Source organism: Equus caballus, chromosome 16 (assembly GCF_041296265.1).
Source record: "Equus caballus isolate H_3958 breed thoroughbred chromosome 16, TB-T2T, whole genome shotgun sequence".
Taxonomy (NCBI): Eukaryota; Metazoa; Chordata; class Mammalia; order Perissodactyla; family Equidae; genus Equus; species Equus caballus.
The window spans coordinates 41,220,692-41,246,881 of record NC_091699.1 but is presented as its reverse complement, the minus strand read 5'-3'; the positions used below and the strand labels follow the sequence as shown (position 1 = coordinate 41,246,881).

The 26,190-nt window shown below is 52.0% G+C and overlaps 1 protein-coding gene across 8 annotated transcripts in view; it reads right to left on the bottom strand.

The window, feature by feature from the left end:
• The window catches only part of FAM3D (FAM3 metabolism regulating signaling molecule D), a 37,163-nt gene extending 12,794 nt beyond the window's left edge, over positions 1 to 24,369 (bottom strand). For 2 of the 8 annotated variants that reach the window (XR_011427268.1, XM_001488820.7), the window contains exons 1-5: positions 24,074 to 24,369; positions 9,395 to 9,445; positions 7,474 to 7,581; positions 3,935 to 3,955; positions 397 to 514 (exon numbers count right to left, since the gene is read on the bottom strand). Coding sequence is in view for 4 of the 8 variants with exons in the window: in XM_001488820.7 (XP_001488870.4) it covers positions 397 to 514; positions 3,935 to 3,955; positions 7,474 to 7,581; positions 9,395 to 9,407 (260 nt within the window). In the remaining 4 variants the exon portion in view is untranslated. Of the gene's footprint in view, positions 1 to 396; positions 515 to 3,934; positions 3,956 to 7,473; positions 7,582 to 9,394; positions 9,446 to 10,109; positions 10,179 to 10,268; positions 10,522 to 11,227; positions 11,491 to 24,073 lie in introns of those variants that run through there. The other 6 variants (XR_011427267.1, XR_011427270.1, XR_011427269.1 and 3 more) reach the window with 5 other exon arrangements.
• Between the last annotated feature and the right edge of the window lie 1,821 nt (positions 24,370 to 26,190).

Below are 26,190 nucleotides of genomic sequence, written 5' to 3'. Positions count from 1 at the left end.
TAGGGCCTTTACTACTCAGAAAGATGGGTACACAGTCCTTGTCCTACACCTGAGTGGAAGTCCTGGCATCTGCTGCATTTGGACTTTGATGCTTGGCTTTGATCTGGAACCTTCCCCACAGGCATCTCCCTTCTAGGAAGCCCAGCAGCTTGACTCTCAGATGGACCAGAGTTCAAATCCTGGCTCTGTCATTGAATGAGATGATGCCGTAAAGCATTTAGCAAGGTGCTAGCAGGCATGGAGCTGTTAGGATTATTATTATTTGTGACTCACCCACCCCCAGTAAAAGGAAGCAGGTGGACATTGTGGGCTGGTCTCAGGGCCTGCCCCTGCAGCTTCTGAATTTGCGAATGAATGAATGAATGAAATGAAAGAAAGGAAGCACAGGAAACTTACAAGTGGTTTTCGAAGCACATGGAAGGGCCCACGACGTTGGCTGCCCCGCTGCTGAGTTTAAATGAAAAGAAGTTTTCCGGGCAGGGCTTGCTGAGGCCACACTTGGTCTTCTCAACCCCTGGGGAAGGAACAGACCAGCCTTGGTGGCAGCAGCTGTGTGTCCGACCACCCCAGAATTAACTTTCGGGCTTCCCTTCACAGCCCCAGCCCCAGCACAGCGCCTGGCTCAACACAGGCCCTCCCTCAACCCGGTAAATGCATGTGGAGTCATGGGTAGGGAGTGGTTAGTAACCAGAGTCACTGTGATTAAGGGATTCTCTTGAGAACCTTTCTCTTGGGCCACAGCAGCCTTGTGAGGTCCTGGAGGCGCCTGTTGACAACCTCCTGGGGCCCCAGCATGGTGGGAAGAGCGCCTCCTGCCAGCCGGGTTCCCTTGGGGCAAGTCTTCAGTCTCCTTGTACCTCAACTTCCTCATCTGTGAAATGGGACAACTACGGTGCCTTCCCCACGGGGTTCTTGTGAAGAATAAATGAGCACAGGTTAACGCAGTATGAATGGCTATGCTTCTTATTCATTCATTCACTGAGCACCTCCTATGGGCTCATTCCTGGGACACAACAGGAATAGGCAGGCGCTCCGGCCCTCCCCCTCGGTGCTTAGAACCCGCTGAGGACTCAGCATGTGGCACCTCTGATTATTGTGGCTGCCATTAAGACCCATGTCCCCTCCACGTGGCCCTCCTGGGGCAGACCCAGGAGGCCTGTGAACAGCGTAACATGGAGGCAGGCCCCCAAACTCAGCTGCTGAGCCACTCAGCCCTCAGTGGGCTCCTTGCAGGCTGGGACATCACTGCCTTTCACCCTGGCAGGTTCTAATTTATATTAATGTGTGTGTGTGTTTTTTTTACCACCACCTGTTTGGAAGGTACCATGAGGAAGGGTTGGGTAAACATGGAATTAGAGAAAGTTCACCTGCAAAGGGGAAGTGGTGACTGGGCAGCCTCTTTGTCCTCCAGCCCCTGTGCTCGGCGCCTGGCTGAGCAGTGTGGTGTGAGCTTGGGGCAAGCCCGCAGGCGTCCTAGGAGAAGCTCGCACGTGCCCGGGCTTGCTGGGTGCTGGCCACTGTGGCGAGCACTTTGTATTTATTATCTTGTTAAATTGTCCCAATAACTCCTGTGCCTGCACACAGTAGGCACTCAATAAATGTTCACTGAATGAGCACATAAGAGCATTTGGGCGGGCTCAGCGGAAGGCCTCTCCTAGGCTCTCTGACAGCCCCGAAGTTTCAGTACACCCACCTGATGGGTGTAACCAGAGCTGCAACCAGGACGTTATCACCAGAGAGTGAGGGCCAGGAGTGGAGACCCCCACAAGGGGCTGTTCAGGAGAGAGTGGGTGTCCAGGCCTGTGGCTCAGGAGAGAGAGGGCTGGAGAAGTGAGCCCAACTCCCGTTTCCCACCCCCAGGACAGGACACTCCACAGAGGGGCCCAGCCCCTGCCGGCAGGTCTGACTGAGGAGGGATGCTGGGGAGGGGTCCTCTTCTCCCATGAGCCTTGGGGCCGCACCTCTGGCCACCAGCCCCCTCACAGAGAGGCTGGCTTCCTCTTGAGGCTAGAGGTTCTCACCTATGCTGGAGGGATTGCTCCAGCCTTGGGGACCACCCTGGAGTTTGCCCAGAGCCTACTCAGCTGCACCTAAGTCTAATAAAGTCGATGTCAACAGGCCGGCTTAAGCAGGCTTTTCTGGAATTGATTTTCTGACCATCCAGCCTTCACTGCTGGTCAAGCTGCCGGATGAAGGGGATGACACCCAGGAGTCTCAGCCACTGGGAGGCAGGGGATTTGCTCTCTGGTTCTGGCTCAGACGCTGCCTCCACCAGCTGCCCGACCCCTCCAGAAACCCCTCGCACTGATGCTCAGGGCATGGAGCTGAGCCCTGGAGGGGGTGCAGCCAGGAAACTTGGGCTAATCTCTCATGTGACTTGCCAGAAATCTCTCCCTTTAGCTTTGCCAACTGTAAAACGAGAGAGTTTGTCCAGATCAGGGTTGTCAAATAGGTTTCCTCTTAAATGTCAATGGATCTACTGTTAAATGCTTAATGATAAAGCTCTTGAGGTTACCCGTGGCTTAGAGGGCAAGAGTGCTGGGTTTGATTGGTGATGTCTACCGTGGGAGAGGGCAGGGTGGAAGGCAGCGTGTGTGCTTGGATTTGCCATCCCCCCAGCACATGATGTCTGAGTGTTTGTTCAGCACCAAGATGCTGTGACACTCTGTGTCTACTTCAGAATCTGACTCAGGAGGCTCCTGGGAGATGTGGCTGAAAGTGTGGTGTGAATGATTTGTGTTGATTCATTCTTTGCTTTGCAGGCTTTACTCTCTGTGACCCAAAGGGCACTGGGGCTCCCACACCCTTCTCAGTCAGGTACAAGTCCGTTCCTGGAGCTGCATCCCTCTGTAGTCACCCCCATCTTGGGGTGGGAGGGGAGGACCTGGAGGTGCTGCCTCTTGCAAAGAGGTGTTGAGAGGGGGGCCCTGGACTAGACGGAGGTTGACTCCCAGTCCACCACTTACAGCTACGTTGCCTTGGCCAAGAATTTCACTCTCTGAGCCTGTTTCCTCGTCTATAGGATAGGATAATTATGGCACTACATAGGGCCGTGGTGAGGAGCGTATGAGATGCCTGTGAGGTTCTGAATACGGTGTCTGGCACACCATCAGCACTCCATCATTGTTACTCTCATCACCATCACAGCTGTCCCTCCTCCCACCTTCTCTGCACCTCGGGAGCTGTGTTCAGACGTCCACAGTGTCCAGCATTTGAGGCCCTCAGTATTCCTGCCCTCCCAGTGCTCTCTCCACTCCTCACACTCGCATCCCTGACTTTGCAGCCAAGGTGTGACTGGAGCCCCAGAATTCCCGCCTCTAGGCCTTTGTGTAAGCTGTTCCCCCCTCTACAAGGCACAGCTGACAAGCCACCCCCTCCCTGATGCCTCCCCTGACCCCATCCCGCTGGAAGGTGGTGCCCCTCCTGAAGCCCGGAGTGCTTTGCCCTACCTCTCTCGGCACATTTGGCACTTCTGCCCCAACAATCAGCACCCCCTTGTTTTTGTTCCCAGGGGCCCCTGTAGTGCCCAACATGGCCCCTGGTACTTTGGAGCAGAAACCATGAGCTGAGTCTGGGGTCATTGCAGTCACAATAAGCAGAGCCCCATCCTTGGGGCTCCCAGCCCGGAGGGGAGTCAGAGAGGGGAGGTGGAGTGCAGGGCTGGGTGCTGTGACGGGGAGGCAGGGCTGGGGCACCGTCCACCTGAGTGGGGAATGGGGAAGGAGGTCGGTGGAGCTGTCCTTATCAGGCTGAATGGCTGAGAGGAGGCCACCCCGGCCACAGGGCTTGGGGGCTTCAGAAGGCACCACTGGGCCATGGGAGGAGAGCGCCAGGCAGACTCTGGAAACTGAGATTTTTCTAGAACCTGCAGGGCGGGAGTAGAGACCTTGGGACATCTCACCCTAAGGCAGAGGTGGGCTGGGGAGATACTCACGGGTCTCTCTGGGGACTGAACCTGCGGGAGAGAAGACAGATTCATGTTAGAGAGAAAGTGATTTGGGCCCCGGCTGCAGGAGGGAGGCTGGGGCTGGGGGCTAGGGAGTGGGGATTGGGAAGAAGGGACTTTAGAATGGCAGTGGCCTGGCCAAGCAGAGTCCCCCTCCAGTGGAGGGTGTTGAAATGAGCTACAAGTCTCATCTCATCTGGGAGTCCTTCCTCACTTGCTGCTGTGACTCCTTCACACACACACACACACTTATGTACATACCCGCACAGGCATATACATGCACACAGCCACATGTAGACACACTTACACACATGCACACACATGTGCACACTCATGCACTCATGCACACACGGATGCAGACATACATGACTCTCTCATGGTTAAAAAGAAGCAGGGCTCTGTTGAGAGACCCACTGCAGTCTGAGCCTCGACTCCTGGCCGTGTGGCCATGTGTGGGCTTTAACCTCCTGGAGCCTCCGTTTCCTTGGCTGCGCAGTGGAGGCCATCATACCCACCCTCTCAGGCTGTGGAGAAGATCCCGTGAGGTCAGTCTGGAAGGGCCCAGCCCAGCGCCTGGTGCCCTGGCCCCGGGGAAGGGGAGGACTGTGCGGCTGTTGTTCAGTCATGTTGGAGGGTCCCTGTCCTGACTCACTGAGGTGCTGGCCACCGCCACTGGGCTTTAGGGCCCTCAGTCACTTCCTGGCATCCTATTTACACTGTGTCCTGGTTGTTTCTGTGTTTCTATGTCAGGTCTCCCACCATACTGGCAGTAAGTGCTAGAGGACAGGGCTCCCAGAGACCATAGAAATGCCAGGGGGGGAATTCTCCTTTTTAGGGGGACTCTGCACACTGATGCACTTCCATTTGGTTCTTAGGGGGTGTCCATTCTAAGGTGCCTCTACTCTCTGCCTGCGAGGCCCCAGGAGTATCAGGTGATCCAGGCTGGGCGAGTCATAATATGACATTCCTCTGGAGACAGAGCCCTTCCCTAGGCTGACATATGGCCCTGGGAGAGAGAGAAGTGCCTTTTTCAGCTAAGCTGGAAGATGAGCATCTGGAGAGCTGGTAGGCATCATACCTGCCTTGGAGAGAAAGCTGTCCATTGAATGAAGTGAAACAGCAACAACCAGAGCCCAGAGACATAGAGAGACACATTCTGGGGACTTTGTGGGGGCCCCTAGATCCAGCCATATCTGAAGCCTGATTCCCAATTACATGACTCAAGACATCCCATTGTGTTTAAACCAGTTAAGAGTTTGGTTTGTCACTCCCATCTGGACGAGCCCTGCCTAATTTGCCAGGTAAATCAGGAGTTCTTAATCTCCTGATTTCTGTGACATGGACCCCTTTGGTAGTTTGGAAAAGTCTGTGAACTCCCTTTAGAATAAACTTATTCCTGCTTTTCTTGAGACACTTAGAACTTCCTATTCTACCAGAGTGCATGATATTAAGTGCATAAAATAAAATAGATTAGATTAGAAAGGAATCCAATGTATATATTATTATTACATATATCAATATAATAATAAAAACAAAGAATAAATTTGCACTATCATAATAGACGTGATTCTATATTAATGCATTAAATAATAAGGCAGGGGTGTGTGCAACCAGGTTAGGACCCTCACACGTAAAGGAACGGTCCCCTTTGCAAGGCTTCTGGTTTCGGATGTCCACTTTTCCCACCGGTTACTTTTCCCACTACTGTAAGCATTTCTTGAAACTCTGGATCCCGTTAATGCACTTTCATTTTTGTATATGCTGTAATTAAGTCTGTTTGTCTGCCCGACTCAGACCATGAGCTGGGGCCACGTGTTCCTTATTTTGGGGTCCCTGGGACCTAACACAGAATAGTCGCTCGATGAGTGTAGGTTGGAAGTATTGATTTGTCAGACGGCAGGGAGTTGAGTTCTGAGAGGGAAACAACTTCTGGGTTTCCTTTCGAACACTGTCCCCTCTCTCACCTCAGGCTGGGGCTTTCCACTCTGGAGGACAGTCCTGAGCTCCACTCCTGTCCGAGCCTCCTGCACTGATCTGGGTCCATCTCCTCCAAGGCCACCAGCCCAGCCACGCCACTCTCTATCTATAAAAAAAGTGCCCTAGGGCTGGGGATATGGTGGTCACCTTGCATATGTATCAGTCGTCCTGACACGGGTGTGGGCCAAGCTTGACAAGAAGTGGATGAGGTAAGGGGTCTCTGAGACTCCACTGGGGGGAGTTTGTGTTAAAGACGGGGTGACTGGCTTCTTGCTGCTGTAAAGCTGTGAGCTGGTCTGGGCCACTACAGGTTATTGTGTTTGACTATGTCAGTGGAAGTGGTTCTTTGAATTCAAGGAGGAGAAATTCAAAGGTATGAATTCCTTCCCTTCCTCGCCTTCCTTTGAAAGGAGTTGGATCTGGGAGTCTTGAGTTTCCATTCCTGTTGACATCTACAAGAGGAATTTGGGCAAATTTCTTAATCCCCCTGAGCTTCTCTTTTCTCAGACTACACATAAAACCATACCATGAGGTCATATGTGAGTCCACTCCACAGCCATACTGTGGACCACTCGATAGGCATTTGTGCAGATTAAATGAGACTGTGTATGTAAGCAACTAGCATCCACTACCCATCTATCCAACCATATATCCATCATCCACCCATCCATCATCCATCCATTCATCCATCTACTCATCCATCCATCATCCATCCTCCTTCCACCCACCTATCCATCTATCCATCATCCATGTACTCATCCACCTATCTGCTCATCCATTATCCATCCATCCATCAGATGATAGACATCCATCTATCCACCCATCCATCCATTTTTCTTTCATTTATCAAATGTTTACTGAGCATCTGCTCTGCACCAGGTGCTAGAAAGATGGATGTATGCAAGATAAAATCCTTGCCTTCAGGAAGTTCACATTCTAAGGGGTGGAAGTAGGCAACAAATAAGTAAACAGATAAGTAAACAACATAATGGTGGATGATGATGATGCTCTAAAGGAAACAGGCTGACATGAGAGAAGCTGAAGTAGGCGTGGCTATAGCTGGGGTGCTCAGGGAAGGCCTCTCTGAGGAGGTAACGTCTGAGCAGACACCTGAAGGCTGAGAAGGAGCTGACCACAAGGAGATCTGCACGAAGAGGTACCAGGCAGAGGGAACAGCAAGTGCAAGTGGAAGTCACTCAACGCACACACAGTTTTCTCTTTCTTTCCTTCCTCCTATCCTTGTTTCCTCCCTCCATCCTTCCTTCTTTCTTCCCTTCCTTCTTGGGGTCACATTTTCAAAATGGCCCTTGATGCAGGCACATGTTTTGGCTAAGGCCTTAGAAGGCTTCTCTGACCCCATAGGGTCTAGCCTTCCTGACAGCCTAGGGGTTTCCTCTCTGTCCCCCCACCCGCAATGGCTGGGGTTCCAAAGGCCCCACATCCTGCCATGCCTGGCCATCTCCTGGGTCACCCAGGGATGGAGAATGGAATAGATCCTAGGTCCCTAGCCCTGGTTCACAGGCCCCGCCCCAGCAGTGAGCCCCACTCACCCATCCAACGGGGCAGACGGATGGTTTTCATGTTGAAGCCATTATAGCTGCGAATAAAGACCCATGTGGTGACCAGGGCAAAGATGAGGGCCACGAGGCGAAACAGACCTGCAGACAAAGAGACACTGCCGTGAGACCACAGCACCAGATCACAACGTGGGGCCATGTGGCAAGACTGCATGAGTCCTTACCGAATGCCCACAGGGAGACCGCGTCATGAGACCCCACACTGTAGGTCCAGACCACGTCCGCACCGTGGAGCAGCCCATGGGCCCATGTGGCAAGACCAGTGTGAATCCATGTGATGATCAAATGGTGAGATCATGCTGCAAGACTACATGGCAACATTCCCCAAAGCGGGGCCACTAGGAGAGAAAGGCAGACATGCACCTTCCTGGGCTCCGCTTATCCTTCCAGAGAGAGACTCTCTAGGGAGGAGGCCTGGAATCTGCACTTTTATCCAGCGCCCTGAGGTGAGGCCTGAGAATTGCGGCAGGAAAGCAGGAGGTCGGCTCTGTGCAGTGTCCTGGGAGGTGAGCCCTGGCGCAGGAGTCAGGAAGTCTGGTCCAGCGCTCAGGGCAGCCAGCCGCCTCTGTGCAGCCTCAGGCAGGAGCTCGGCCTCTCTGAGCAGGAGTCCCTCAGCCACAGATTGGACATGACAATGCCTTTGCTACTGAGCCCACGGCTTGTTGTCACCAGTAGGCAGTCCCCAGGGTGGCCTGGGGCGTAGGGTTGGTCCCCCACATTTTCCATCAACTCCTCCTGAAAGCCACCACAAATAGCCACACAATGCTTTCTGAAGGGACACACACTGGCCTTACTGATGCAGACTCCCCGCCTCACAGCCAGGTTGCTTCCCGATCCCCTCGCCCGTCACTGGGGAGCAACCCCACACATGGGACAGACAATCCAGAGCTATCCTGATCCATTCCCTTCCCTCACTCTTCCATGAGGGCCAGAAGCAGGCTCCACTACACCTCTGAGTTCAAGGACACTGGTGGCCCTGCTGCCTTCAGAATCAAATCCAACCGCCAGGTCAAGTTACCCCACTCCTTGCCTGACCTCCCTCTTGGCATCATCTTTGCTCCTCAGCCCTGAATTCAGCTCTGTGGCCTCCCGCTGGTCTCAAGCTACTTGGCATGGGGGAGAAGGCCACTGGGTCCTGTAGGGTGGGGCTCAGGTCTGGGGGTCCCTCATCTTCTAGGGCACAGTGTGGCTGTAGGCACCCAGAATTCCTCCTGGGGAGCAGCTCACATTACACTGCACTCACTTTGTGCTGGGCACTGTGCAAACAGCATTTACATACATTACCTCAGTTCATCCTCACAGGAAGCCTCTGCATGGGATGCGATTGATTATCCCTATTTTACAGATGGGGAGACTGAAGCTCGGAGAGGTGGTCACTTAGCTAGTAAGTGACAGAGGTGGGATTTGAATCCGGGGAAGTAAGCTGACTCTAAAACTTGTGCTCTGAACTCCCTCACAGCTGTTTGGGAATATAAGGAATTGTGCCAATTTCCTGTTCGGTGCCTCAGTTTCCCCATCTGTACAAAGGGGGTATGGCATGAGGGTGTGGACTAGAAGGCAAAGGCCCCTCCTTGGGCCCAGCCCTATGGTGTGAGGATTCTAGAATAGCCCTTCTTGAGGCAAATATTTTGTCCCCAATTTCCAAGCAGGGTCAGGTGTTTCCAGCCAAGTAGGGCTACTGTGCCCGTTCCTCCAGCCCTTCAGCCCAGAGGCAGGAGGTCACCTCTTACACTCCTCCAGGCTCGCCCTGGAATTCTGGCCTGACCATCTGAGAACAGATACAGCCAAACCACCTCTGAGTCCAGGATGGGCAGACACTGCTGACAGAAAAATGATTCCCAAACCAATTTCAGACCTCACCCTTGAGCCTTAGAATCCTCAGAGCTGGCCCTACCTGACACTCTCATCCTGTCCAGGTGAGGAGCGGCTTAGGGTCAGCGTTAGCCTGTGGAGAGAAGAAAATGGAATTGGAAATGGGCACCTGGGGTCTGAAAATGAGCAAGACTGGAGATGGTGCCCCTAACTGCGGAGTTCACAGTCCTTTCAGCTTGGCTCCTCACCGTCACATCCTCCACCTCGCCTTCACTTTTGCCCCTGGAATTTTATATTCAACTCAACATGTATTTTATTGAGTGCAGAGATTATGAAGTAGAGGGAGGTGCAGTCTGCCAGCCACTGTCTCTTGCAGGGTTGACTTATTCACTCATCCATCCACCCACCCATTCATCCACCCATCCATCCACCCACCCACCCATTCATCCACCCATGCATCCACCCACCCACCCATTCATCCACCCATCCATCTATCCATCCATCCACCCACCCATCCACCCACCCACCCACACATCCATCCAGCCATCCATCCATCCTTCTATCCATCACCAGCTGGGAAACATTGAGCTAGCTAGCCCCAATGAGACCATCAGGGAGGAGAAGCTCAAGTGATCTTTGCTAAGGTACTAAAATAAAGAGTAATCAGGACTTGCATATTACAGGTGAATTTGTGCCGGCGCTGTTTGTGCATTTTCTCCTTTAATCCTCACAACTCCCCATTTTAGGGGTAGTAAACTCAGAGTCACCATGGCTAAGCCCAGGGTTATTCAGCTTACAAGAGTCAGAGTCAGAATTTGGACATAGGTCTCTGGCTGCCCAGTCCCCACAGGCTCCCGCTGTCAGTGCTTTTTGTCTCAGAGGAGAATGGAAACTGGAGTTTCCTCTCCTCTTGAGTCCTGGGCAGGGGTGGAGTCATCCTCAGCCCCACCTCTCACCTGTACCACTCCCTGCGGCTGTGCAGTTACCAGAGATTTGTCAGCTTTGAAAACCCCCAGGAGGTCTCTGGAGACTCGGGGGAGGGGAGGCCAGGGCTGGCGGTAACTGTTCCAGGTCTCAGACTCCCCACTGCCAGCCAGAGGGTCTCCCACCACTCCTCTTGCCCCCTCCCGACCCCAGAATTTTCTTTATCCTAAGAATCCATCTCAACAGACATGGTGTGGAAAGCCCAACTGCCAAGGACTCAGCTATGAGACGGGAGATGGACAACGCCCGGCACTGAGGTGGTCGGGCTGGGTCAGTTCTTGATGCCTGAGCAACAGCAACAGCTAGTGCAAATCCACATCTCCTTCTGAGAGTTATAAAAACCCTCCCCCGAGCCTGGCCCTACCCCTCTTCCTTCTGGGAAGGAAAGGGAGGCCTTCCAGGTGAGAAAGCTGAGCGTTGCCCGGCCCCACCCGCAGAAATTTTGTAGAACTTTAACTTCGTGAAGGTCAAATTACCAACCTTTTCCTTTTTTTTAGATACAAAAATATATTATGCTTTTGAATGTTCTTGGGGGTCTATAGCTGGATGAGGCTCGAAGGACATTCTGTGGGGTCCCCCATGTGTGGAGGACCCAGGAGAGCTGGGGGCTGGGCAGGATGGAAGAACAAGGACAGGGTCAGATAGGTATGGATAGAAAGACAAACAGTCATGGATTTTTGCAGAGAGAGTGCACAGAGAGATAGCTAGAGAGAAAAGGCAAGGACAGGAGTAGAGGGGGATGGCAGAGAGAGAGAGACAGAAGGAGAGAGAGAACAAGACAGAGCCGTGAAAGAGGGACAGAGGACAGAATGGAAAGAAAGAACAAATGCTCGCGACATGCACACACTCAGGTTCAGACAGAGAGAGAGACGGTGACATTCAGAGAGAGAGAAGAGAGAGAGGACAAAGAGAGGGGGTGGGTGGCACATACCTGGGCAGGGGGCTAGCCTCTCGCTGTCATGTCCATGCCAAGCAGGGCCTCTGGCTTCAGGGCAGGGATTGGGCAGAGGCAGGGGTGGCGAGGGCTCTGCCACCTGATGCCCCTCCTGGCTGAGTCCCCGACTACCCCCTCAGCACCTGCAGGGCTCCCTGCTCTCCTGAGTCCCCAACTGGTTCACCCTGGCAACCCGTGAGTGCTCTGGAGCTGGAGCCCAGGACTGGCCTGCTGGGGTGGAGGGAGGGAGAAATGCGCCTGGGCCAGCTAGGCAGGGTGGGGCAAGAATTTCCTCCGCAGTCACCCAAACCTGAAATAGTTTCTTTCCTCTTTGTTCCTTCTGGGATTGTCGCAACCTGTTAATCAGGTTATGAAGCTGTAGGACAAAGGCCTGGGGAGAAAGGTCCCACTGTCCTGCATGCAGACCTGGGCACCCAGGCATGGATGCAGGGGCCTCAGGGTAGTATGTGCTCAGAAGATAGGTGGCATGGGAGAGTGGAGGATGGGAAGTAGGGACGGAGTGTGGGGGTAGGGAGAAGGAAGGCACAAATTGCTGACAACTGGCCGATTCGTCCCTGTCCGGAGAGCCCATTGTCTACCTTTACTGTCCTTGAGTCTCTCTCTTTGTCCTGATTCTCCCCCTGGGCCCCTTCTGATTTCCCGCTGCAGGTCTGGCCATGTGCAGAAGCCCCAAGCCAGCTCTTTTCTTCCACGGCAGGCCTTATCTCCAGCAGGCCCAGTGCAGTGCTGAGCACTGAGAAAGTGCTCGATGATTATCTGGGGACTGGATGAATTGGATTCTTGCATAGTCCTTGAAGGTTAGGATGATTAAACCACCAGATAGAGAAGGAAGCTGAAGTTCAGAGAGGGCAAGTGACTTGTCTAAGGCAACACAGCTGATTGTGAATTTCATTCCTGAAGCATTCTCTGAGCCCTCATGGGAAGGCAGGCTGTGCACTAGGGATGGGGGATATAACTGTGAGCAAGACATACTCTGGAGCATTCGGAGGCTTTTGCATTTCTAGTCCCTCTGTCTGGACACTGTTCCTCTGCCTCTTTGCCTGGAACATTCCTACTCATCCTTTAGGTCTCGGTATAGAAGTCACTTCCTCTGGGAAGTCTTCCCTGATCCTCCAAGTCAAGGTTAAATGCCCACCTGTGGTCCTGGATGGGGGGCCATTTCTCATGGCACTTCACCCTGTCAAAAGGGGCTGGCCAATCAGAGCCCTGTGATTTCCTTGTAATTGGTCCAGGAGGGAGTGTGTGACCCAAGCAGGGCCAATCAGAGTTTTCCTGGGATAGATCTATGGAAACTGGGGAGAGGGAAGCTCTTTTCTCCTCGGGGATGCTGAGTCAGATGTCTGCAAGCCTGGGCTGCTGGAGTCCTCTTCTCAACCACTACAACGCATCACCTCCTGTGGGGGCTGAGTCCTGCCAGAAGATGCAGACGCAAGTGCTGAGCAGTGGGAGCCGTGCATGTGGTCTTGGTCTTGAAAGAATCAGGCAGTAAAAAGCCTGTGATGTCAGGAAAGAGGATGGACTTTGGGATCAGACAGACCTGGGTCTGTCGCTTACTAGTTGTGCGTTTTGGGGACGTACTTTTCTGCGCCTGGGCTTCCTCCTTCGTAAAGTAAGAGTGATGCTATCTACCTGCCCTGAAAGGGGAGTTGGGCTGGGAGGACACCTGTCTAGAAGGGGTTTGCTGCCCTGGTACCACTGCTCCATCCTCTCCCTGTTGGCAGTTCCCACTCACCCTGCTGCATCCTGCTAGCGCACCTCCATGGCAGGATTCCTACACGGATGTTTGTTCTTTCTGTGGAACCAAAATGCCATCAAAGCGTCTCTCTACCTGCTTGTTTGAGACATTTCTTAAGGGCTCTACAGGAGCTGGAATGTCAGCTTATTCCTGTTTCCTGGAGCTCTCTGTACACAGGTGCTTTTCAGCTCAACCATGACCTGTCCCAGAGCCAAGACAAATGGAGAAAGGGTTACTCTCTCTCTCCAGGTTGGGAGGGTAGGGGAGAGCACCTTGATGGGGAAATAAGTGGGTATTTCCCCTGCTTAAATCTGGTCTGTTGTCCCTATTGCTCTCAGGATAAAGGCCACAGTATATCACGTGCCTTATAAGGTCTTGCATGATTTGACCCCTGACGTGAGATTGACCTTGCCAAACTCATCATAGGCTGTCCGTACTTCACACACTTCTCCAGGCCTCAGAACCACCCTGAAGGAGGCTCTCTCCCTCTCCAGCTTTGCACATGCTGTCCTCTCTACTTGGGCTATCCTTCCCTGCCCTGTCCACTTGGATGACCCTTCCTTGGCCTCAGCTCCTTACCCAAGCAGCCCTTTGTTGTTGGAAGGACAGAGCTCAGAAGCTGTTTCCTAGCTCATCAAAGGGATCTGGGCTCAGCCAACAGTCACCTCTGAATCAGCCTTGAGTTACAGGTAGAATGGCATCTGAGCTCTGTGGACATGCTCTGCCTGCTCCCTGACAGAGGCATTAGCCACAGGTTCAACTTTGCTATCTGTTCAGCAGGTCAGTTCTGAGGGTGTGTGAACTTGAGGCCAGATGTGGAGCTGGGGAAATCAGGCTGATGTTAGCACCAGCTATGCCTTCCTGACTGCCCTCTGTTAGCTTTAGTCCTTCAGCTTTGCCAGCACCTACTGGCAATCAGCTCCCTCCTCTCTGCCCAGAGCCACACCGCGAATTACTACTCAGGATCCAGAGCCTGGGACTCCACAAAGCAGGAAAACCCCATCAGACACCCCTGGGAAAAGATGGCAAACTCATGGCATACGTTCTGCCTCTTGGTCCTCCGGTGCCCACGGCAGACATCAACAACCGATCAGGAACCTAGCCTCAGAACAACAGAGCACTGAGGCAGAAGAAATCTATTTCTACTCCTATCTTAGAGGTTTCCTGAAGAAGAAACTAGCAGACGCTCACTATTCCTTATGCCCTTAGTGGTCTATCACGAGAACTTGTGACACCCCACTTGAGGGCTTTCTCTTGGCCAGGAACCGCCCTCAGCCAGTGTGGTTGCGAGTTTGAGGATAATACCCTAGCTTTCTCATCCCTAGGTGGGTTTTATGGGTTGAATTGTGTTCCCCCAATTTCATACGTTGAAGTCCTAACTCCCTCAGTACCTCCGAACGTGACCTTATTTGGAAATGGGTTGCAGATGTAATTAGTTAAAATGAGGTCGGTAGGGGGGGTCCCCTAAGCCAACATGACTGATGTCCTTTGAAAAAGGGGAAATTCAGACGCAGAGACTTGCACAGAGAGAACGCTGTGGCAAGACTGGAGTTACGCTGCCACCAGCCATGGAGCCACCAGAAGCGAGTAGGGGAGGCTCCTTGCCCAGCACCTTCAGAGGGACCGTGGCCCTGCCGACGCCTGACCTCAGACTTCCGGCCTCCAGAACCGTGAGACAATATGCTTCTGTTGTTCAGGCCGCCCAGTTGTGGTGCTCAGCCCGGGCAGCCTGAGCCGATGAATACAGTGGGGCAGATTTGAGATGTGACCTGCTCCATGCCCAGAGTCCCACGGTGGCATTGGGCCTCAGTTGCCCACAGTAGCCTGTTGGGTACCACACCCTTTCTAGCATCCTTCCCTTCCTGGTCTCACTTCCCCACTCCCCTGCCAGTGCCATCTGGGGTCACTTCCCAGAAAAACTACTTTCCCTAGTATCTTTTGCTTAGGGTCTACCTATGAAGAAACGAGCTCAAAACAGCAGAAAATCCATCTGTCCTTCCCTCCCCTTGGGCTTCCCGGTCCTGGGCCCCCTGTCTTCCCACAGCACCACCCTTCTCCCTACTTTGGACCAAGGGCTCTCCCAAAGAAAGGGCCTAGCCTGGGGCAGGGGTCTCTTCCCTCCCAAGCCCACCCAGGGCCTTCCTGCCTGGGAAATCCCTCACCTTCCTGTTACCTTTGCCCTGGGGTGACAACCTGTGTCATCCCACCCTCAGGAGGGCGAGCCACCTCCACATCTTCCCAGGAGCGTGTTTTTCTGACTTTTCTTCTTGTCTTAACCCCAAGCCCTGGGGAACCCCTCCCTGCAGCTCTCTCAGGAGAGAAGGACCAGACTGTTTTCTTGGTGAGCTCTTGAGTAAGACTTGCTTTAGCTAAAATAAAATCAGCTACCATTTATTGAGTGCTTACTGTGTATCCGGAAGCAGGCTGAGACTTTGCACATATATCCTGCCAAATCCCCATAGCAACCCTATGAGTTGGACACACCGGTATCTCCGATTTTTAGAGGAGGAAGCTGAGGCTTGAAGAGAGTAAGCACCGTACCCACGCCTTCACAGCTGTGGTAGCAGAGCTGGGATTCACACCATCGACTGCAGACAGCAGAGGGTGAAAACGCAGGCCCGGGGCTGACCCAGGCTCACCACATCCAAACAAGGGAGGGAAATGGGTGTGAGTGAGCTCTGTGTGCCAAGGAGCAAGGCTTGACTCTCAAAAAGTAGGTATTTAATTTAAACTCAAAGGATGATTTAAAGTGTCCTGGCCTCAGGGACGATGATTAGATGCCACTGAGGGCTTGAGTTTTCCTTCATTTGAGCAAATGATCATTTGGGGCAGGGATGGCAGATATGAGCATCTGGGTAGCCACTTGGCAATCCCCCGCCAGCCCCCCATGGTGGACCTTCTAAAGCAAGCACAGCACTTTTTCTGGCTAAGAGCAGAGGAGAGCTCACACTTTTCCTCTAACCTCTCTGGGTTGTCATGCGAGATTTGTCACCTGGAGTGGGGCCTTCTCAGTGTGGAATGGAGGGCCAGGTAGAGTTGGAGTTGGGTCCTCCCCATGGCATCGGCCTTCAGGAACCAGAGGAAACACACTGGATGTGGCCGAAGCCTCTCTCTTCTCACAGCCGAGCTCAAGACGTCACAGGGTCACGAGCTGAGCAGGTGTGAGCCCTTCCAATCTGCCTGATAGGGAGTTATTTGAAGATCTGTGACATCTTTTTCTTTAATCCAACTCAGTTATTCATCCTACTGCATTTCCTGAGAATCGCTTCTGTGCCATCGCTAGGCGAGGGTTGGGGGGACAGAGCAGAGGACCAACAAGGTTCTCCCCTTCTGGAAACACACAGTGTGGGGGTAGAGACCAGAATGTGGATGGCTACAGAGCAGTGGGATAGGTGCTCTGGTAGAGCTTCCTTCAGGGGAGCTCCTGGCCCAGGGGGCTATCAGAGAAGACTTCCTATAGGAAGCGACATCTAGGCAGATGAAGTTCTGGAAGATGTTCCAGGTAGACGGAACAGCATGTGCAGAGGCTCAGAGGAGAGGCAGAACATGACACCCTGATGGTAGAGACCAAAGGGAAGGGGGAGGGGACTGAATCATTAGAGCCTGAGGACTGGGGTAATGACCTTGGGCTTTGCTCTGAGGGTGAGGAGGGGGCACAGGAAGAATAAATAGGGCCAGTGATGGAACCTCAGTTCAGCTTGGAGAAGGCAGCACTTGCTCCAAGAAGCCTTCTCTGACCCCTGCTCCTGGCCCTTCCCTGGCCCTCTGAGAATCCTTCCATCGAGGTACCTTATCACGCTTCACGGTCAGCCCTGACTTTTGGGCTGGCTTCCCTTCCAGGCGGCAGCTCTTGAGTGCCTTCTTGACCCATGTCCCTGGTGCTAGTACCGAGGCACGCAGTACGTGTGCGGTGAGTGTTAAAAGGAAGTGAGTGACTTTCTGTTTGAGAAAGAAAGTAAGGGAAGAAAAAGGCAAAAAACACCCAAGACCTGCTCCCTCCATCTAACTGGCTTCTTCCTTTCTAACCAACGACCAAGCGTTTTCTCCAAAGTTGAACTCTGTCCAGAGGATCTGCTCAGACTTTGGAATCTGGCTAACTGCTTCTGGAAACTCATCTTGGGCCGTTCTCCTTGTCACCCCGGGAAATTCTGTGGACTAAATGTCACCAAAGCCAGGGGGCCACTGTCTGTTCTTCCGTGGGTTTCTTTCTGTTCCACCCATGCGTGGGCGAGGGTTCATTGCAAGGGACCAATTCTGCACGCCTGGGTGTGGGAGATGGAAACACTACCGAGGCAGTGACCGGGTCTAAGGGGGACAGATTCAGGAAGAAAGAGACGAGATTGAGTAGAAAGACATGAACAGAACAAAAAGAAGCAGAGACACTAAGGGACTGAAAGTGACAGACATATTGACAGACACACGTGGGCACTTGCACATGGTTGCTTGCACAGGCAAGCAGGCACACATACCCATGAGTCAGGGCATCGCTGAGAGTCCCACCTGGGAGCTGGGGATGACTGTGACCCTGCCCAGACCCAGTTGCCCCTAGCCTTGAGTTTCCAGTCATCCCCCCAAGGCCGTCCTGAACACTGACGGTCGTGGGCCAGGCTTGTGTGTGGTGATCAAAGTAACCAGAGGCTGCCTCTCATTCTCTATGTGGTCCTCCTTGTAAACTCCTGGTATTTATAGGCAATTATTGATCATGCCACCAACACAGAGGGAGATAAACAGCAAATAAATCTATAAACAATAAGGCTGGTGGCTCAAACAATTTGTTCCAGTGACATTTATTTTGGAAGGAAATAAGCCCATTATTTCCATTCTGTCTTGTTTTAATTTTATTTATTGGTTTTAATGGCTTTCTCTAGCTCTGGCCAATGGTAGAATTATTGGGCCATGCAGGGCCGCACAGCAGGAGATGCAAGAAGATAGGAGGAGGCGCCGGATTCTGAGGGCTTTAACTCCATGTTCCTGGGACGTTTCCCAGAATAAGACAACAAACACATGTGCCAAGTGCTGCTCTGAGACTCTTCCTTATTTTAACTAATTTAATCCTGTAGCAGCTCAATGAGGAATTTGGGGAAACCGAGGCATAGAGCGGTCAGGTCTGATAGCTGTTAAGAGTCAGAGAAAGACAAGATCTTAGAGACAAGCCCAGGCAGAGACGAACCAGGAGCCCACAGTCTTAACCACTTTGCTCTACTCCTCTAGCCCAGGGCTTGGCAGTTTTCTGTAAAGGACCAGAAAGGAACTATTTTGGGCTTTGTAGCCTGCATGTTCTCAGTCACAACTGCTCAACTCCGCCATTGTAGCGGGAAAGCACCTGTATGTAAATGACTGACCGTGGCTGTGTTCTAATAAAACTTTATTGATAAAAACAGATGGCGGGCTGGATTTGGCCATGGAACATGGTTGGCCCATCCCAGCTCTAGGTGTAGCCCCTCTGAGCCCAGGGTGGACATGAGCCCTGGTGCTGCTTTTGCTGAGCTCCAGCCTGCCTGGCTTTGGCTCATCAGTGGTGGTGGAGAAGGAAGGCTTCTGTGGGATAAGAGAGAGTGTCTAAGCTTCCGTCCCTCCTCCCTCCTTGCCAGCCAGATTCCCCCTCAGGGGGCCGATCCACCAGCCCCTGCTTGCTCTGCAGGGCTCAGCTGCCTGTCCTCTGTCCTCACGTGGGTTTTCAGAGGGACTTTCTTGCCAGTACACCTGACTGGATTATCACTTGAAGGTGCCTCATTCAGTGCCCGGCACCTGGGAGGCCCAGTAAATGGCAGCTCTAGCCATATTTACACTTCAGGTCTGCAGAGACCTCAAATGGTCTGGGGATTGTGAGTCTGTATGACATAGTGGCTAAGAGTGGGGATGTTGGCACTAATTTGGAAAAATATCTGCACCCCTACATTCTTTGCAGCATTGTTCACAATACCCAAGGTTTGCAAACAACCTAAGTGTCCATCAATGGGTGAATGGATAAAGAAGATGTAGTATATATATATATATATATATACAGACACAATGGGGTACTATTCAGCCATAAAAAAGAAGAAATATTGCCATTTGCAACAACATCGATGGACCTTGAAGGTATTATGCTAAGTGAAATAAGTCAGATAGAGAAAGACAAACGCCCTATGATTTCGCTCTTATGTGGAAGATAAAAAACCAAACCAAACCAAACCAACAAAACAAAACAAAAACAAAGTCATAGAAGCAGACAACAGATTGGTGGTTACCAGAGGGGAAGAAGGGTCGGGGGAGAGTGAACAGAGTAAAGGGAGTCAATGACATGGTGACAGGTGGAAACCACAATTTGGGTGGTGAGCACACTATGATATAAACAGATGTCGAATTATAATGTTGTACACCTGAAACCTGTATGATGTTATAAATCAATGTTGCCTCAATAAAAGTAAATAAATAAACAAATTAATAAATGAAACAAACTACAACATTATGTTAGCAATTCAGGAAAAAAAAAGAATGGGGGCTTTGGAGCCCGGTCTGAGTTGTGCCATTGGACTGTGGATACAATCCTCTCTCAGCTGCAGTTTCCTTGTCTGTACACGGTCATCACAATCCCTATTTTAGTGAAGATTAAATATAAGAATGCACCCAAAGCATACAGTATGGAGGGAGTGCTCCGTGACAGTTGTTAATCAAGCAAGCCCTTTGCCCTCTCTCTTGGGGATGCCAGCTGTGTCCTCCACCCTCCTTCCCAGAGAGGCACAAATCTCTCCAGGATGAGAAAAAAGTGTGTTTAAATGGGGAATGGGTTCTTCCAGGCCCTGACAGAGCAGCCAGAGAGAGGAAGGAGTCGTCTGACTAAATACGCAGCCCCTGTCACTCCCCTCCAGCACCTGAGGGGATGGGGTGATCCCACGCTGCTGGGCATCTTTGGGTACACTAGCCCGAGAGGCCAATTTGTGCTACCAGAATTTCTCTTTGCTGAAAGCCTGGCTGTGCGTCACCAGAGAGGACTGATTGGATCAGGGTGGGGCTGCCTGGAGCACCTGGGTTCATCCCTGAGCCATGGCGGGCCTGCTCTTGGCCTGTCTGAATCTCTTCAGCAGGTCAAGCATGAGGAAATTCACCTCAGACCCAGTGGGTAATTCTATTCCTTTCCATCCCAGGCAGCTGAGTCTTGGCCTCTTTGATTAACCAAGATGGTGGCCTCCACAGAGAAGTCAATGGGATCTTGGGAAGGTATTGGGAGGTAAGTCTAACTGAGGGAGGTGTGGGATCCAGAGATGTCTGAAGGAGAAAGAATAATAATCATAAAAATGATTCTAATAAGTATTAGTATTATTAGTCTGCCAGTTTTGAGCCCTGTGTCCTTTCATTTAGTCTTCCCAACAATCTTGTGAGGCAGATTGATTTACTAACTACATTTTGCCCAAGAGGAAACTGGGGCTTAGAGAGATTAAGAGACCTGCCCAAGATCACACAAGTAGAATGACATGGAATATTGCCATCTCTTACTTTAGTAACTGTAATTAAATGAAATAGGGATGGTTAGAGTGAGAGTCTGGTGGACATCTGTTACTCTGGTCATCCAAAGTCATCCACCATCCATTCCTCCCTCTTCTGGTGACCACCCAGATTTTCCCCTGGGAACTCCTATCCCCTACCCCACCATGCAGTTGGGTAGGGCTGACCTCTTTCTCTGCCTCAAGTGTGGCCATGTGGACCAGGCCTAGTTGATGCGTGTGCTCCATCTCTTGATCACGCAGATGGGATCAGAGATGGGCAGGTGACCCAAGCTGAGGCGATCAGAGCTTTGCAGGGCTTTTTAGGGACTTGTCAGGAAAGAGGAACTGCTTTTCTGCTGGGGTTTGCTGAGACAAGACGACTTAGAGCTGGAGAGGTTGTTGGGTATCTCTGCCACCATGTGAGGAGACGCTGCCTGAGAATAAGGCAATGTGCAGGAAGGGATCCCAGAGATAGTGACAGAGTTCTGGGATGGCATTTGAGCCCCTAGATCCAGCCTTGCTTGAAGTCAGAACTATCTCCAGAGTTTTCCATTATGTGAGCCAATACAGGTCCTTTATGTGTTGGGCTGCTTTGATTTGTTTTTTTGTCACCCACACCCAGAAGAGTACTACCTGGCACACAAGGATTTCCCCATTTTAAACCACAGTTAGAAACCACATGTGAGAAAGACTCAAATTAACTTCCCGGCTTACGCCTTAACCCCTGAGGTTTGGACATCTCAGCCCCTGCGGAGGCCTAAAAATTCAGGCCAACTCTTGACTTTTTCTCTGTGTCTTTAGCAATGGTCTCCTGATGGCTTCCCTACCAGAAGCCATATTACTCCTGACATTTTTCACTGGAATATTCCTCTAACACAGAAATGGTTGTGTCTGCAGGGAGAGCCAAGTCTTTGGCGTTGTGCCTGGGTCCCAGGCTCCCTCTCGCCCTCTTGGTTGACTCCCAGCTCCCACCTCCATGACTCTGATCATTTTCTCCACTAGGCAGCCCTCACCTCTCTCCTGTTGAATCCTGTATTTTGTGGAATGCGGCCTCTTGTGTGAGGTCTCGCTGCTGTGGCCTGTGTGGTCTCGGTATGTGTGTGTAGGGAGAGAAGGGGCGGGGGGCAGTGGAGTGCCTGGACCCCAGAGCTGGACCGGCTGGGTGCAAAGCCTCTCTCTACCATTTTTAGCCCTGCTGCTTTGGGCAGATTACCTCACCTCCTCAGGCCTCAGCTCTTCTTCTGTAAAATGGGAACAATAAGACCTACTATGCAAAGTTATTGTATTTAAGCAAGATAGTCCACGTAGAGTACTTGACACCATTCTAGACACAGTCAACCCTCCATACAAACACCTGTTATGATGTTCTTCGTGTTGATCATATAGAACTGACACACATCTCTCGCAGTGCCCATCACTCCCTTCCTGCTCAGTTATCCATCCACTGTTTGATCTGTAGCCTGTGAGCTCCTGAGAGAGCGTCCAGCCATCTCTAAATGCCTAGCACCACGGATAACGCCCGGCACACAGCAGTGTTCAGCTTTGACAACAGCACCAGCCTGTATTCTGCACCTAATAGGTGCCAGGTATCCTGGTAGGTGCTTTACATTGTCTTCTGCAAAATCCACAAAAGTTAACCGCCTCAGGAAGTTATTAATATCCCCATTTTAAGATAAGGGAGGCTCAGGCGGGTGAGGCAACTTGCCCAAGGTAACACAGCTGGAAAACAGGCAGAGCTGGGATCCACACTCCAAAGGCAGGACCTTCCCCATGACTTCTCCATCCTTGGCTCCCCAGGCCACACCCTCGGGGAGCACACCTGGGCGTTCCCACCCCCCTCCAGGCTGGGTGGGGGCTCCAGGACCCCCTCACCCTTCCAGGCTGGCTACTCCCCACAGGAAGCACCAAGCTTGCCAATATTGGATGGGCTGCTCTCATTCAAGGAAAGGCAGCTGCCACGGGGGTTTCTGTCTCATGGTCACTGTTTGCACACCTCTCTCTGAGCTCAACTCCATGTTTACACACAGGCCCATTGGAACTCCCTTCCAATAGGAAGTTGGGAGCCTACAGAGCTTAGGGGCACTCCCTGGGGTGGGGGATGCTGGAAGCCGTGGTTTGCCAACATGTCCTTGGGCTTGGCAGCTGCTCCTCCTTGGGTGAGACCAGCCCGTCTAATATGGGCTGGCCTGGCCTGGCCTGGCTTCGCATGGGTAGTGGCCAGCAAGTATGGGGGCTGGCAGATGTTCTAGAGCAAACAGAGAGATGGACAGACTGGAGCAAACACTGGGCAAAGCCAAACTCCTCCCCACACTTGGGCGTGACTACCTCGCTGACCTCATCTCCCACCACCAGCTCCTGCCTTCTCAGTGCAGAATGGCCGCCTCCTCCTCCTTCTGCCCCTTCCCTTAGATTCTGCAATGGGCCAAATGCTTACCTCCCCTGCCTTGCTACCTCTGCTAGCATTCCTTGGGAAATTTAGTCTAAGAGGTCTGTTCTGACTCCTGGACCATCTCCTTTATGGCACATGTCAAAACTGTTTCAAAATGACCATCTGTGCAAATTGTTTTTTACTTTCTCCTTAAAACCATATCTGTTTTATTATGCTGTCCTGTTAGTCATTGTATCCTGTTTATCTGACATGCAGGAAGTGCTCAATTAATCCTCATTGAATAAATCTTCTGGAAGGACACGCTGTACCAGCTCTCTTCCAGCCATGGACTCAGAATCAGGTGCATTGTGGGGACGGTGCAGCACAGCTGAGGGAGCACATCTTTTGCAGCCACACTGCCTGGCAAGTTTAATCTCGCAGGGCCTCAGTTCCCCATCTGCAAGATGGGAGTAATACTGGTGCCTTCCTCATAGAGGCGATATAAAGATTAAATGTGTTATTATATAGAGAGTACTTAGCACAGAGCCTGGCACATAATGGGTGCTATTTTATGTGTTTTAGTGATTATTATCCTAGGTGCATAGACAGAACTAATGGGGGATAGCCAGACTATTACTCCCATTTTACAGATGGGAAAATTGAGACAGTGAAAGGAAGGGACTAGCCTGACTCTACACAGCTAGAAAATCTTGCAAGACCATGAACCTTTTTTGTAATTTTCAGGTCATTAGTTTCTGAGAAAAATGAGGATTGGGGCCAAACAACAACATTCCTTCCTACTTCATGCCTTCTTCAAGTATTTGTGTGGTTTATGGTTGATGCTCAAATTTTTTTGAATGGATAGATATCAAAGAGCCCCTGTGGTTAAGGGAAAATGGCTGCAATGTGGGTGATCAAATTCCTGGCTTGCACGCCTCACCCCATTCTTGTGTCCGTGGCAGACATAACTAATCGATCATGGCATACCTTTGCACTGAGCCTGAACCCAGCCTCAGAATCCTCATCATGGTCCACTATTAATTGATCAGACTTGGCCCCTCAGATGAAATCTGTCTGCCTTCCTGAGTCTGATTTCAGAAATCTCTTTGATTATTTGATTGATTTCCTCTCCTTTCATCCTTCTCTCTCAGGCTCTTTCACTCCTTATTTTCCACCCACCCCACCTCCATTTTCCTTTCTCTCAATAATGTGGACCCAGAGGTATAGCCTTTTCTGTTCTGGTGGAAACGTACCTGAGGGCTCAAGGCTCTTACTTTCCTGCTTCAGTGGAGAAGGCGAGATGGTCCAGCTGGTGCCTTGGACCCCCGACCCAGCCAACCACGACCCTGGACCAGCTGCTAAGAGAGTCCAGCCTCCTGGTTCTCGGAGGGGTTGGGGCCTCCCAGGCGGGCCGTGTAGGTGCAGCAGGCACGGAGGGAGGGACAGGGTGACTCATGGGCACCTCGGGTGGATCAGCTCCTCCTGGGCCTGCTCGGACTCTGCCCCTCTTTGTCAAGGGCTGCCATAAACTCTCCCTGCCCTTTTAAACAATCTCACCAGGAAGGAGGAAGTTAATTTAAAGTCTCACTGGGAGGAAATGAGTCTAAAGTCTTGCCTGGCTGCGGAGCTACCCGGAGAGCTGGCTCTGGCCTGGCTGTGAGTGTCTGTTCCCCACAGAGTTCTCCTGGCCTTGGCACGGGGGTTCAGGGTGGGAATTCAAGCAGCTTCATCAGGAACGAAATACCACAATCACTGCCTGGAAAAACAAACCGAAACACAACACAACGCCATCCCCCAAAACAAACCCACCCCCTGCTGACAACCTCCCCAGGCCCTGGGGGTAAAGTGGGGCCAGTAGAGTGAGTTAGTGAACGTGCTGGTCACCTACTCGGAGGATCTGGTCCAGGGGGGAGGCTCCTGGAAGGACTGGGGAGGAGGTGAGCCTGGGGAAGGGACACAGACAGACTGGGTGGCGGTGGGGGCAACAGAGAAGAAGGGGTTCAAAGGCGACTGCAAGATAGCAAGTCTGAATGACAGAAAAGGGGTCCCCTTGATCAGGAGCAAGGAAAATGAGGAGAGGAAATGGTGAGGGGGGAAGATTCTGGATTTGGTTTGGGGCACATGGAGCCAGAGGTTAAAGCTGGAGAGAGGGAGGGGGGCAGAGAAGGGCCAGTATGTGGCAGAATTGCAGTGAAAGAGCAAATGGAGGGTTCATTGCCTCTTTCTCTCCCTGGGCCTCAAGGGGCATTTAGAGGGCCTCAGCAGCCCTGCTCCTGATCCAGCACCCCCAGGCTTTGTCACAACTCGTGGTTCTCAGTCCCGAGGCCTTCTCCTTGTGGGACGAGTTCTTTCCCAGGAGGCACCACGTTCCACATAGGCTCCTCCTTCCTCACTTGTTTGCTGATGGGGGATGCTTCTGTACTTGGAGATTTTCTACCCTTATTGCTTCCAGAAATGATGTGTGCCCTGTAGAAATGAATATCCAGGGACATGAGGTCAAACAGCTGGCCAGAAAATAAAGATGAGTGCCCAGGACCTGGTGAGGGAAGAGCAAGGGCAGTCCCTGCTGGGTGAGGCGGCCCCCAGCCTGTGTTCTGGCTGCCCAGCTGGTCCCCTGGGAGATGACGTGGGCTCCTTGGGGGCGCATGCCCGGGGCAGGCTGGGCTGTCCTGTGTTCTGACTGGCTTTAGGCCTGCCCTTGCGTCTGCCCCTGCCTCCTCTGCTCTCCTCTCCTCTCCTCTTCTTGCTTGGCTAGTTCTTTCCACAGCTGGAGCCTTCTTGTCATTCAGACCTGGTCTCCCATGTCACCTCCTCAGGGAGGCCCTCTGCACCCACTTCCCAAAGTAAACAAGCAGGCCATTGAGTTAAAGTCATGGAAAGTTCTGGAAAGCAACCTGTGCAGCAAGGAGCAGGAGAACCTTCTTCAGCAGGTGGTCGGGAAGGCCTCTCTGAAGAGGGAAGTTTGAGGTGTTGTACCCATTTCCTACTTGTGCTATACCTACCACAAACTTAGTGGATTTAAACAACACAACTTCATTACTTTAGAGCTCTGTAGGTCAGAAGTCTGACATGGGTCTCCCTGGGTGAAAATCCAGGTGTCAGCAGGACTGTGTTCCTTCCGGAGGCTCCAGGGGAGAATTCGTTTCCTTGATTTTCCAACTTCTAGAGGCCGCCTGTATTCCTTGGCTCATGGGCCCTTTCTCCATCTGCAAAGCCAGCCGTGTTGCATCTCTATGACCTTCCTCCATCATCACATCTCTTCTAACTCTTCTGCTTCCCCCTTCCGCTCTAAGGACACTGGGAATACATTGGGCCCACCCGGGGGCTCAAGGATACTCTCCCTCTCTTAAGCCAGCTGATTGGCAACCTT